The sequence below is a fragment of the Gastrolobium bilobum genome, unplaced genomic scaffold, assembly GCF_033153095.1.
Source record: "Gastrolobium bilobum isolate Gb01-03AN ecotype WA unplaced genomic scaffold, APGP_CSIRO_Gbil_v1 utg10104, whole genome shotgun sequence".
NCBI lineage: Eukaryota > Viridiplantae > Streptophyta > Magnoliopsida > Fabales > Fabaceae > Gastrolobium > Gastrolobium bilobum.
Window position 1 is genome coordinate 220,710 of NW_026897721.1, and position 13,216 is coordinate 233,925.

The 13,216-nt window shown below is 33.1% G+C and overlaps 1 protein-coding gene across 1 annotated transcript; it reads right to left on the reverse strand.

The window, feature by feature from the left end:
* Positions 1 to 6,640: 6,640 nt before the first annotated feature.
* LOC133309601 (AT-hook motif nuclear-localized protein 19-like) lies at positions 6,641 to 7,414 on the reverse strand. Its single transcript, XM_061510401.1, has one exon. It carries the CDS (start codon positions 7,412 to 7,414, stop codon positions 6,641 to 6,643), a length of 774 nt encoding a protein of 257 aa, XP_061366385.1.
* Positions 7,415 to 13,216: the final 5,802 nt, after the last annotated feature.

Below are 13,216 nucleotides of genomic sequence, written 5' to 3' on the forward strand. Positions count from 1 at the left end.
ATGTTTTCTAAGATGTGCAGCAAACATTATTTCACAAGGAAGCGAGAATGCGTGTAAATGTGGAAACCCGTGAGTTTTTTTTTTTTAAAGTTAAATATGAGAATGTGAGCTTCAAAAGGGTGAGGCAGACTTGTCAGCAGATGACCTCTTTCTTAAAGACATAAGCTTGTAAATTTACCAAAAAAAAGAGAGGCGACATAAGCTTGTAGAGTTATGATTTTTGTATGTGTTTCTCTTTCTTTCACATACTTCTTTCAACTCTTTTTGACTTACTTTTTTGGGACACGTCTAATGTGCTACGTTAGTAGATCTCTGTTTTTTGGGAGAAGATTCTGAATAAAATTCCATACCTCTAATCCTTCCGCAAGCTATCTTATGTAAGAACAAATTTTTGGCGCAGGATTTAGGTGCATTCTATCAAAAATAAAATAAAACGTGGAACTTAAATGGAAATATATAAATTAAAAGCTGAATTGAAATGGAAAAAAACTTTCCAAACTGGAAAAGATTTGTTCACTATGGGTTTGTTACAACAGAGTCCCAATTTAACAAATGGGTTGCTACTATGTAGATGTACCCGCTAATGGGTTGCTACTTTGATATACACATATAAACTCAAAAATGGGTTATGTAGATTTTGGATTTACTGCCCTTTAATCAACTAATGGTTGGACGACTTTCGCATCCTAAGATTATGTAAATTACAAGTGGAAGCTTATTAAAAATATTATTACTCAAACTCATTGAATTTTTCAGAATGTTCAGGTTTTAAAGTGGCAAAATATGCAGAAGTCTACCCTGAGTTAGTTGTCATTTGTCAATAATCTCTGCTGATGTGTTATTTGAATTCGGAAGAAATTCTAGGCTTGTTCTTTAGTCGTTGGTTTCAGCTATATAATGAAGATTATTTAGAAAAAAACAGAGGGGCCGGAAAACACCACAAACTATATTTTGTTAACATGAAGGTTACAGTCATATTCGTGCAAAGTGACCCCGTAGATAGGCACTCGCACTCCACTCGTTAAATTAAGAATAAGAGTAAACAGTCGCTAACAAAAAATGCGGTTCTCACTTTAGTCCCTTACAAAAATAAATTAGTCAGTTAGTCCATAACAAATTGACCTATTTTGGTCCTTTTGAGGGACTTTTTTTTTTGAATTTGTGAGGGACTACAATTTCAACTAAATGGGCCTACTTTAAATTTGTTAGGGACTAACTGACTAATTTATTTTTGTAAGAGACTAAAGTGAAGACCGTGTTTTTTTTGTTAGGGACCAAAAAAGATACGAGATTCAAGCATAACTTTGTTAAATGTTGGGTGGATTGAGTGAGGGACGTTATGTAAACGCCTTTTGAGAAGTTGTAACGTTGAATGGGATGAGGGTATTATTCACACTCACTGACTACCAACGTGGGTGAGGTGAGGCACTAACGTGTTCTCATCATCCAACGTCCACATTTTGACTCCCAATCCAGTTTTTGGCTATTGAATAATTTGATATTATATAAATTAATATGTTTGAATACTTTTAAATTTTGAAAATTAATTATAACATCATGTACAAAATAATGTGAAAAAAAATACTTAAAGAAATATATGTATATATATATATATATATATATATATATATATATATATGACTTTTTGACCAAAATAACAAAAATAATAAAAAGTATCCACTAAAAAAAATAAAATTATCCAAACGTAGAGGGGCACCCATTTACTGTAATACATCACACTATTAGGGGCCAGTTTAACTAAATTATCACGTGACAGTATCATTGTCCTCCTTTCACATTTTTTCATTGTCTAATTTATTTTCTCACATCACAAAAATATTAATTAACATCATTAATAATATTTAATATCTCATAATTAGGAATGCAAATAATACAATTATTATTATTCTACAAATTGATATTAAATTTGTTGAATCAAATAACAATTAATATCATCAATAAAATGCCATATTAAAAAAAATTGACATCATTTTCATCATTCGATGATTGATTTTTTTTTTTATAGAAAAAATTCAAATATTTAATACCATTTCAGTTATATAATGCGTAATTAATAATTGTTTAAATTACATAGTTATTTACGAAACACTACAATTTTTTGCTGTTTTAATATATTTGAAGTGAGAAAAACATGAGAAGCTCATATTATGTTTGAAGTGAGAAAAAGGGACTATGTAGGAGTAGTTTGGTCTAGGAGGTGTTCCTAGTTTCTTTTTTTGTTTTTATGTTTCCTGTTTGCTTTTCAAAAAAAAAAAAGAGAAAAAAAATTACCCAAGTGCGGGGGCTTAGTTGGTAGCATGGGAACTGAGTGGTGGGAGAGGTTCGAATCCCACCAACACATAAGTACCGTAATCCTTGAACTCGTACCCAAACTCTGGATTAGTCCCCTAAGTAGCTCAAGTAGTCCAACAAATAGATAAATAATTTTCACTCCACTTTCATGGAGTGATTAAGTCACAAAAATACCCTTTATCCCCAACTCATCTTCATTGTCATTTGCCACCGCTGGCCATCTTCTGTACTTGAACAAGTGCAGGTTCTACTGTAGAATTAATAAGCAAACGACACCGTAGATGCTCTGAAAAGCGGCACATTGTTAATTTAGTTGCTCAAATCGTTGCCTCTAAAAGTAACTTGGGTACACCAAATGGCGGTAACTTAGTGCATGGGAGGTGAGTGAAAAGAAAAAGATTTTGATTTGATGATCTCCACACGTTATGTTTGGAAAAGGGTTTAAAATTTTTATTTTTGACTCATCTCGTAATCAACATTAGTCACATTAAAAAATGAAGTTTACCAAGATATGGAAAAAAATTTACTCGTCTCAAAGAGATAATTGAAATATGTTTAAAAAAATAACTCGCATACTTTTTATAGTTCTTATAATCTCATTCTAGTTAATCAAGGGCTTTTTTAAAGAAAAAAAATTAGCTAAAAATAATAATAAAATATGTTAGTATTTTTTAAGATAAACATTAACTTTTTAATATATATATATATATATATATATATATGCGTGAAAATTATATTTTAAAAATTTTAAAAAACATATTTAAAAGTAGGGATGAATCAAAAGAGGGACGGACGGGCATTGATGGCCGCTCCTCTTTGAAATATTTTTTTTTTGTTTTATATATAAAAAATATTAATTTTAATAGTTATTGGCGATTAATATTAATAGTTTTTTCCTCTCTCAAATTTTCTTATATAATTAATATTTTTATTAGTCTTAATAATACTAAATATAAAGAATCATTTTAACCTAACATCTTAAGGTGTCGGGTGAGTATCTTTTTAACGATTTATATTATTCTCTAATGCACTCTCTCATGAAGAGCTTTTGGGTTTGAAACGTAGATATTATACAGGTCCACTTTTTGTTTACTTTGTGCTTATTTTAATTTCACTAGAAAGTTAGGGACGAGGATCGTGATTGTGATATTGTGGTCATTGAAACTTTAATATCATATAAAAAATTATTTCAACTCAAAATCTTAAATATTGGGTGATAATCTTTTTAAGAATTTATATTATTATCTAATCTTAAAATTTTAAATTTTATTTTCAGTTTCTAGTATAAAGAATTCAGGTTCGCCACGCGACCACTTCAAGGAGTGAATCTTCGGTGGTAAGCTGTGAGTATACATCATTATCTAAAATAGAAAACGATCGGGATATGCAAGAAAATAAACCAAAAAATAAGGATTTAAATGATATGAAAAATTTCTGGTTTTTGAAAAAAAGACCGATATGTAGCATTTAAAATTTTTCCCTGTTCAATTCAAGGACTCTAAAGTTTGGAAGTATATTGAATTTGGACATTGATACGACAGATTGGCAGCTTGACTTGACCCGAACCAAATAAAGCCAAATCAGTAGAGTTGCTACAAAAATGACTCTGATTTTGGACAATTTTACTCCATATGAAGAATGCATCTGTCATTGGCAACTGAACTGAATTACAACTTTTTAGGTGCTCTAGCAAAAGAATATCGCTCTTTTAAAAGCTGCATACCCAGCTGCTTGAGCCGTCTAATCCACGGCAAGTTCATGCGGTTATTAAAAGTATTTTAAGCATAGAGCACTTTGACAATCAAAACGGATGAAAAAGCTCTCATATGCTATTCTTATTTTATGGGTTATCAACTTAAGGAAGGTTATACTTACAACTTTTATTTTATAATCTCTTATAACTATATCTTAATACCGTTGATTTCCGCCAATCAACAGTTATCATTTATTGTGAATTAATAATTAATTAATGAGTTTAATTTGCGAAAATGATAATCGTTGATTGGCGGAAATCAACGATGTAAAGATATGGTTGTAAGAGGTTGTAAAAAAAAGTTGTAAGTATAACATTCCTCTATCAACTTTATATTAAATAACACTCGTCACGCTTGTACTCTATCAAGTATTAGTAATCAATAGTTGTGCTATGCTATGGATTGATTAAAGTATTATCAATTAATAGTTGGGTTATTCGACTTTTAATTAAAGATAAAGGTCACTAGGCCTTGTGACTGTAGGCAAAACTCCACAAATAAAAAAAAAAAGTACTAATAAATAAATTAAATAGGATAAAGGATTCGTTGGTAAGTCAATAAATAAAGTCTTATTTTAATTAAAGCATATATAACTACTTTACGATTGGAATGTTGTATGGGAGTCAGCAGCTGAATAATTAGTGTTTCCAAACATTGACATGTGAATCCCATGTGAATTGGGTCCTCCATGTTCGATTGAATTACTCTTGGATCCTTTGAGTGTCAAGAAAACAATACTTTTATATAAATCAAGTTCACCGATCCTGACCCTAAAGTAATTTTGCGTTCGCACACACACACACACAGTAAGAATGTTTAATGAATTGTACAAAATGCTTCAAAAGTTACTGAACTCAAGTTTGTTTTGAAGAGTTTGCTAGTCATAATACTTGTGACTTATACCAATCACCGTTTAGGGACTAGAAAAATCATGTATAGCGAGGGAATTGCTATGCAAATTCCGTCGCTAATTCCATCCTCGCTACTACTTTTCCTCGCAAATTCCCTCGCAAACGATTTTGCAAGGGAATTTGCGAGGAAAAGTAGTGACGATGACGAAATTAGCGACGAAATTTGTATAGCAATTCCCTCGCTATACAGGATTTTTCTAGTATAGGTCTGGAAAAATCTAGTAATTGACTGTGTTTCACTTTCACCATGCATGAAGAGGAAGTACCACATTGTAATTACCTTAGTGAGAATGTTATAAAACTATGACTTTGCTGATAATAGATTATAGAAAGAAGCAAAAGATTATAGAAAGAAGCGGATACAGTATCAACACAGACAACCTATGCTGTCTTCATTATTTTGATGACATTTGAGGTTCTCTCGAAATCGCTATACAATATGATGTAGTATTGAGACTACACCTAGTTTTACATCATAATCATATATAAACGTAGAAGAGATTGTATTCAGGCTAGTGATTCACATGTTAACATTATTTATATGAGTGTAAAATATCTAAAAATTATAATATGTTTTTGCAGTACTTATCGTTTACTTTTCTATATAAATTTAATTAAAATTATTATTGTTGGTAGTATAAAAAATCTGTGTTATTGGTTTGAGTGATATCAGTGAAAACTCAAAATTATATGTAATCACACAAAATCAGATTGCAACATGTAGGGCATAAAAAATTGAAGAAAATTAAATACGAGTCCAGTATTAGATATTGTGTTCTTAAGAAAATTTTGCTCCCTTAACGGTGTCTAAGATTCGTGGACAAATGTCTCCCAATATATAACGTGTCACTTCTTAAGAAACAATATTGGTATACACAACAAACGAACGTTGACCAATTGCAAACAAAAACAATATGTGGGGATTATTTTTGGCAGAGTTTTGGGAAAGGATTAAGAAAACTTGGTTATTTGGATTTATTGGACATATGTATATATAGAAGATGAACGGTCACAAGGTGAAGAGTCATGATTATTCAGAAACGAAGAGGCACGACTATTTGAGAGTGAACGTGACTGTTCACAAGCGAAGAGATATGACTATTCAAGGCGAGGAGACATGACTCTTCCAATTTCTTATTCGTAATCCATTTATATAACAAAAATCAACATGACATAATCATTTTCAGCTCGTTTACCAGGGAAAATAATACAGCTCCAACAGATACGAAATAAATATATAAATGTACATGGGATATGCTTAAAGCCTTTGTTTTGTAGATAATGTGATACACTTTAACCAGTTAATTTATGAGAACGAGTTAAAATACTCATACAATTAGGTCAAAATTCAGAGATTAAACAAAAACCCAGCTTCTTGACATCACTAACATGATAGTATAGAAAGAAGCAAGAGATTAGCTAGATCACAGTCACATGTATTGCTATAAGTATATTAATGTGAAGATTAGATGATATAAGTTATTGCTCTAGCTGAAATATACAGATCGACGAGTCTATATATGATTAATTAACTTACTGAAAAAACTTTTGAGAAAGGATAAGAGAAAGTTCGAATTGAACTACCACGTACATGGATCAACAACTATAGTAGGAAGGATTGATCAGTGAATTATTATTAGCTCAAGTTGATGTATTGAAAATTCAATAAGGTGGCCTGCCATGACCATGAGACCAAGGAGAAAAAGCTTCGTGGTTCAACTGTTGCCCATTATAGACCGAAGACGAACCCTCTCGACCTGGCCCATGGGCTTCTTCTTGATCTTCATCCTCAATGGGTAATCTCTCGTATACAGCATTCGAAAACGTAGCCGCCATTATCATAACCATTCCTGATGCCACCAGCGGACCCACCACCCCACCGCCCACAACTTGTCCCTGAGCTCCGCCGATGTAAACGGTTAGCCCGGTCGAGCCCGGTGGGGACGGTCCAGGAAGAAACGAACCGGTCAATGATATTATGTCAAACCGGCCGTGAAGTGCCATGACGGCGCCGGGGGACGTCGGCTGTCGGAGAGTGACGTTGGTGACTGTGCCGGTGGCGCTGAGAACGCAGACACCTCTTTGTCGCCTTCTTGCGAATTGAATCAAGCTATCAGCGATGTCAGTTCCGTTAGCTATCTCCATGACATGGCTTCGGAGTGCGTTAGGGCTGTCTCTGGTCACAATCACCGGCGGTTTGGGCTTGTTCTTGGAGCCCGCGGGGCGACCCCTGGGCCTGCGCGTGGTGGCCACCTCTTTGGGATCGTCGCTGTTTTCTTTCTCCTCTCCTTCTTCATCTTTACCTTCACTACCGTGGTTCACAGTTGCTAAAGATGCAGTATCGTTCATGGAGAAACCCAGATCCGGTTTTTTGACGGGGGAAGAGTAGTCAACCCCGGCCAGACCCACCGAGTCGGTCCACCACCGGTTCGCCATGATTGTTGAAGATGATCGAGTAGACTCGAACACTTGCAATATATTGAAAAAGATAATGAATTAATATAAAATAGAAAAACAACTATATATATGTAGATCAATTAGTAAGCCAATAATAGAGTGTTGGTGTTGGTTTATGAGGTACTTGTGGGGAAGGTAATTAAGGGTTCTTCTAAGTTGAATACAACAAAAAAGAAAAGAGAAAAAAGTGGAAGAAAGGAGGTGGTATTGGGAATTAGCTAATTAGGGTTTTGTTTATGGGTGGGATTGTGTGCGGCAGAATAGTTGGGGTGCGCGTCATTGCTCGCGTCTCGAGTCTCGACAATTATGATATGCGAGAGAGAGAGAGAGAGAGAGGATATGACTACTTACCGGTTCTACCTTGACTGCTTATTATAACATAATATATGCACTATATACAACTTGAGTCTGCAACTTGAGTTTGATGTTTGAACTTTGAACCTTTTTTTTTTTTTGCCTTTTTTTCTTCTTTCTTTTGGCTTTCACTGTGCATCCATTCATATAAAACTGTATGGAAATTCTCCTTAACAATTATTATTATTTTAAAATTTCAACTCTGGTCTTGTGTAAAAAAAATAAAAGCGACTCGCATGCCAAGTGTTTTTGTAGGTAATATTTGATCATTTTGATGTCATGATATATATATATATATATATATAGGCAGGATCCTTTGACACTGGTGTCAAATTTGAAATTTGACACTCCATCTGATAGCCATTAGATCAAAAAAGATCAATGGCTCTGATTTGTAAGCATGTGACACCGTTGATCTTTTATGATCTAATGGTTCTCATATGAGGTGTCAAACTTCAAATTTGACACATGTGTCAAAGGATCCTATCAGATGGAGTGTCAAAGGATCATGCATCTATCTATATATATATATATATATATATATCCTACCTAATTCAAATTATAGTATTTAATTTGCAAGAGCCGCAAGCCTTTCACTTCGTGTATATGCTTAATAACCTACTGACCAATATTTTTTATTTTATTTTTTGGAAATCAGGCTATTTAATTCATGTTTTACGCAACAACAAACACACTTGATCATCAACTAAAGGATATAAATACATCGAGTAAAAGTAATGATGGCATGGATTGAGAATATAACTAATAATGAATGATGTTTATTTATTCTTTTAAATTTACGAAATTATATATATACTGACGTCAGTATATAAAAAAATTATATCTATGTTTATATAAAAATTAATTTATATTTTTTTAATTATTTTGTTTATGTTGACAATTATTTCTAGGGGAAACTTCAAAAAAATCTTGTAACTTTTTCATAATCATTTACCTCCTCCCTAAAATTTTGAATCATTTATCCTGACTTAATTTTTTTTTATCATTTACCATATCGGGTAAGTGATAAAGAAACTTTAAGTCAGGAGGTAAGTGATAAAAAAATCTAAATAAAGATGTAAATGATTCAAAAAATTTGTGAGGGGATAAGTGATAATTGACAAAACTCATAGGAAATTTTTTGAAGTTTTCCCTTATTTCTATAATTGAACTTAATTCTTAATTAAATTTATATTTATGTTAACTGATTGAATTATGTCCGGTTTGATTTTTTAATTTCAACACACTTCCAATCGATCAAAGATTCAAAGATCCAAAAGAAGGATGAAGAACTACAACAAGTAGCAAAAATTTCTCCTCCTCAATTAATATTCTCAAATTAACGGCTAATTAAAAAACGGTTCTGGTAACGGTCAATCTCTATTATTTATTTATTTATTTTGATGAATTTTAACCTTATTATAAAAAAAATCTGGAGGGAAGAAATTTGCTGCTCGCTGGGTCAGTGGCATGGATTATTAAATAATTAATTAACTCACCATCTTTTTTATTCGGCAACGTTTATTTATACACTTTTTTTATATTATTTTTATTGTAGTTAATAAAATAAGAAAAGTCCACATTGAATACAAACTTTATTCATTCTTTTTAGATAAGAAAAATGTAAAACAAATGTGGGTATTTTAACATACAAATATAACTTTTTTAATGAAACGGACCAGTCGAAGTTGTGGGCGAATTATTGCCGGAGCTTCCTTCTCCAGGTTCTGTCCTGTATAATGGGCTTTACCCTTGTTTTGTTTTGTTGTGTGTGTGTGTGTTTGGGGTGGGGGACGGGGGGAGAGCCTGGGAGTTTGGTTAACCCTAATACATGAGGCGATTTTCTGCTACCCCCAGTACTAGATTCTATGTACGTACGTGGTGTGTGTCTCTTTTCTTCCTTTGGGAGAGAGCATAAATCAGAACTATTACGTTAATGTTAATATAAAGAGCACTGTTCATTAACCGATCCAAACCGATTCAAATTGCGGTAACCGAACCGAAAAATTGATAACTAAATAAACCAAAAACTGAAAAATTAAAAACCGAAAAAAAACCGCAAATTTTAATTGGATTGGATCGGTTTTCGGATGGATTGAAGAAAACCGATCCAATCTAAACCGATCCAATATATTAATTTTCTTCTATCTACTTGGACTTTTCCTCAATCATAGCTTAAAACTTTCTAAACTCAAGACCTATTAACCCATCAACTACACCCAAGAAAAAATCTAATCACATTTCATCAACAAAATTTCATCTGTGTAGAGCTTCATATCTCATTGCAAAAAAAAAACTATATTATCGTTTAGTGATGTTTTTTTATTTCAAAAAAAAATGTACAAAGGCAATATATACAAAAGATGTTATTTGCACAATAATCATGAAACAAATTTTAGGATTTTAAAAAAACCAAAAATCGATCCAATCCAAACCGAAAAAATTGGATTGGATCGGATCGGATTTGAAAAAAAATACAAATCGAATGGATAATTAAATGATCAAACCGCAGATATTGGATCGAATGATTTTTGCTTCCAAAACCGATCCAATCCATACCGCGAACACCTCTAATAAAAAGGCCAATCAGGTGGAATAGAACCCGGTGTTGATGTTGATTAAATTGCTTGCCATTCAATTAATTAGTAGACCGCATCTTAATTTGCACTTGACAAAAAAACAATGAATAAATTAATGTATATAGATAACCTTTTTTCATAAAAGGACACTACTACATGAACGCGGTGGGCATGGGAATTGCCTTGTCGTGTATTTAGTAAGGTATTTTGTTGGGCTACTCGCGGTGAGTGCACCAATCGTACAAGTAATATAATGATTAAGTAAGAGATCGTTCCCACGAGGATTATGGTTCAAGCACCAATTCACTATCGTAACTTAAGTTGGACAATCAAAAGTGTATTTGGAAACAAGATTTGAATTGCAAAATTAAAATATTAAATATTAAAGCTAATTACTTGCAAGAATTAAAGACCTGGAATTAAAGATGTGATTTAAGAATGTAAAAGAACGTAGCTAGGGGTTCGATTTCATTTAATCTCCTTATTACGTTTGAATTCCTTCTTAATGTTAATTGTCCTTAGTATCAATCTAATCAATTCTTTCGCATGTTATTAGAGCTCAATCCCTTGTTACTCTAAAACCTTTACAATATTGGAAGAACCCTAATTCCCCGGTTATTCCCCAAGCATGCAAGCATTAAGTTCAAGAATCTTAAAGATTACGCAAACCCTATGTCTATCCCTAGAATCATAGCGTTTACGATGAAGTTATCAGATATGGATCACACACCAACATTCCTATTGTCATGCATTCACCGATGATCGATCAGTATATAAGATTCAAGCCTATATAAAGCATTAAAAACAGATAACTTCATTCATGATATAAAAGAAAATTAACACAGCGAATTGTTCAAAACATAATAAATCGACTAAAATCCATCTAACCCTAACTACTTAAAGAATTAGCCAGACATAGCAAAGTTAAGAAAAAAAGAAACTATAAAAGCTCCCCCAAACTCCATAGGTAATTGGTGGATCTTCAATATCTCCAGTGAACACTTGACGTTGATCCGTCTCCGCCGCTCACGAACATGAATTTGATGTTTCTCCACGTTCCTTCAGCCTCCAAGCGTCCAGAATTGTTTTGTGATGTGAAAGTTATGTATTTCTGGTCCCCAATGGCCCTTTTATTGGCCAAGAGTTCGTATCCTAGTAGAAAACTCGAATGGGCCTAAGTTGGATCTTTTCGGGGCGCTTAAGCGCGCTGTAGCGCGCTTAAGCGCCCTAGAACGGTGATTTTAGATTCGCGTTGCGCGCTTAAGCGCGATGGAGGGCGCTTAAGCGCGCTCCTCGCGACAAACCTTTCTTCTTGTGGCGCGCTTAAGCCCTTAGTTGGAGGCTTAAGCGCCCAGAGGCAGGCAGTAGCTATTTGCGTTTTTAGGGAGTTTAAGCTTCTGAATGGGGGCTTAAGCTCCCTCTTCTAACAACTTGGGAATCTTGATAAGATCTTCAAATCTTTTTGTTTTGCTTTCCATCTATCCATATATTTTCTGATTTGATCTCCCTTTATCTAAATCTTCATATTTGAATCCATTTGTTATCAAATCCCTTCAAAAATAGCAAATATGTTATTTAGTTCCAACAATCAGATAATGTTCATGATTATCATTTTAAAACCCTAATTTTTGACTTGTTCAACTAGATAATTCATATTATTTTAGTCCATTAAACAAGATAAACTAAAGGTTTATCAGATTTGATTTTCTCATGTTAAATGAGAATTCAATTCTCATGTTGTAGAGATAAAAAGCATGTGGAACCCATGTGTTAGAAAAAATTATATGTAGGACCCATGTCAGCACGGAAATCGAAGGGTGTGTAGGAAAATTTGAATTCTCATATTAAATGAGAATTATAAAACCCATTTAGTAAAATAATTTCGTTTATGTATGAAACTTCAAGAGTTCAAGGTCATCATAATTAGTTAAGAGTAAACACTCTTTTTGGTCCCTGGCAATATCTACGAAATCTTTTTTAGTCCCTGGCAATAAAAAAGGACCAAATTGGTCCCTAACAGTATGTAAAAAGGGCCACGTTAGTGACAGAGGAGTTGACATAAGGACTAATGTGGCCCTTTTTTCATAATTTTAGGGATTAATTTGGTCCTTTTTTATTGCCAGGGACTAAAAAAAAATTCGTAGATATTGCCAGGTACGAAAAAGAGTGTTTACTGATTAGTTAATTACTCTGCAGCTAAATCAATAAATTTAATCTCCCATGCCCGTGTTCAGTGTACGGAATAAAAAATAGCTGGATTTCATTTCTGAGCCTTAGATTAGGAGTAAAATGGGCCAGGTTATGTAGTATTATTTAAATATTTACATGTGCTCAATATTAGAAAAAACTTTTTTTGGACGAAATTTTTTGTTCCATCGAAAATGAATTTTTTTACAGAATTATCAATCGTCTAATAAGACCAAAATACTTAAGCAGATAGGTATATGTATCTCTTACGTGTAATTATTTTATATTTTTCATGTACGCATGATTCATTCACATGAGGAATTATGCAGCATCACACCATTGTGGGTCTATAAGACCGAAAAACAGTTATGGCATTACATTTTTCACTTTAGGAGAATTTTCTCTACTCTATAAATACTCCATTATCCGTAAAAAAGAGGATTTTGATCTCCGTTGCTCACCTTACTTAAACTCTGTCAAATTCATCCCTCACCAATCATAACTGAGCTTATTCACCTCCCTCTTTATTTTCAGCTTGTCTAAGGATTCGTATAAAACCCATGAATCCCTCGCTACATTAAAGTCTTTAAATACATCAGCAAGCTAGCAAACCAATAAATTATGTATTTTAAATAAATTAATAAAGTTACTTCTACATATA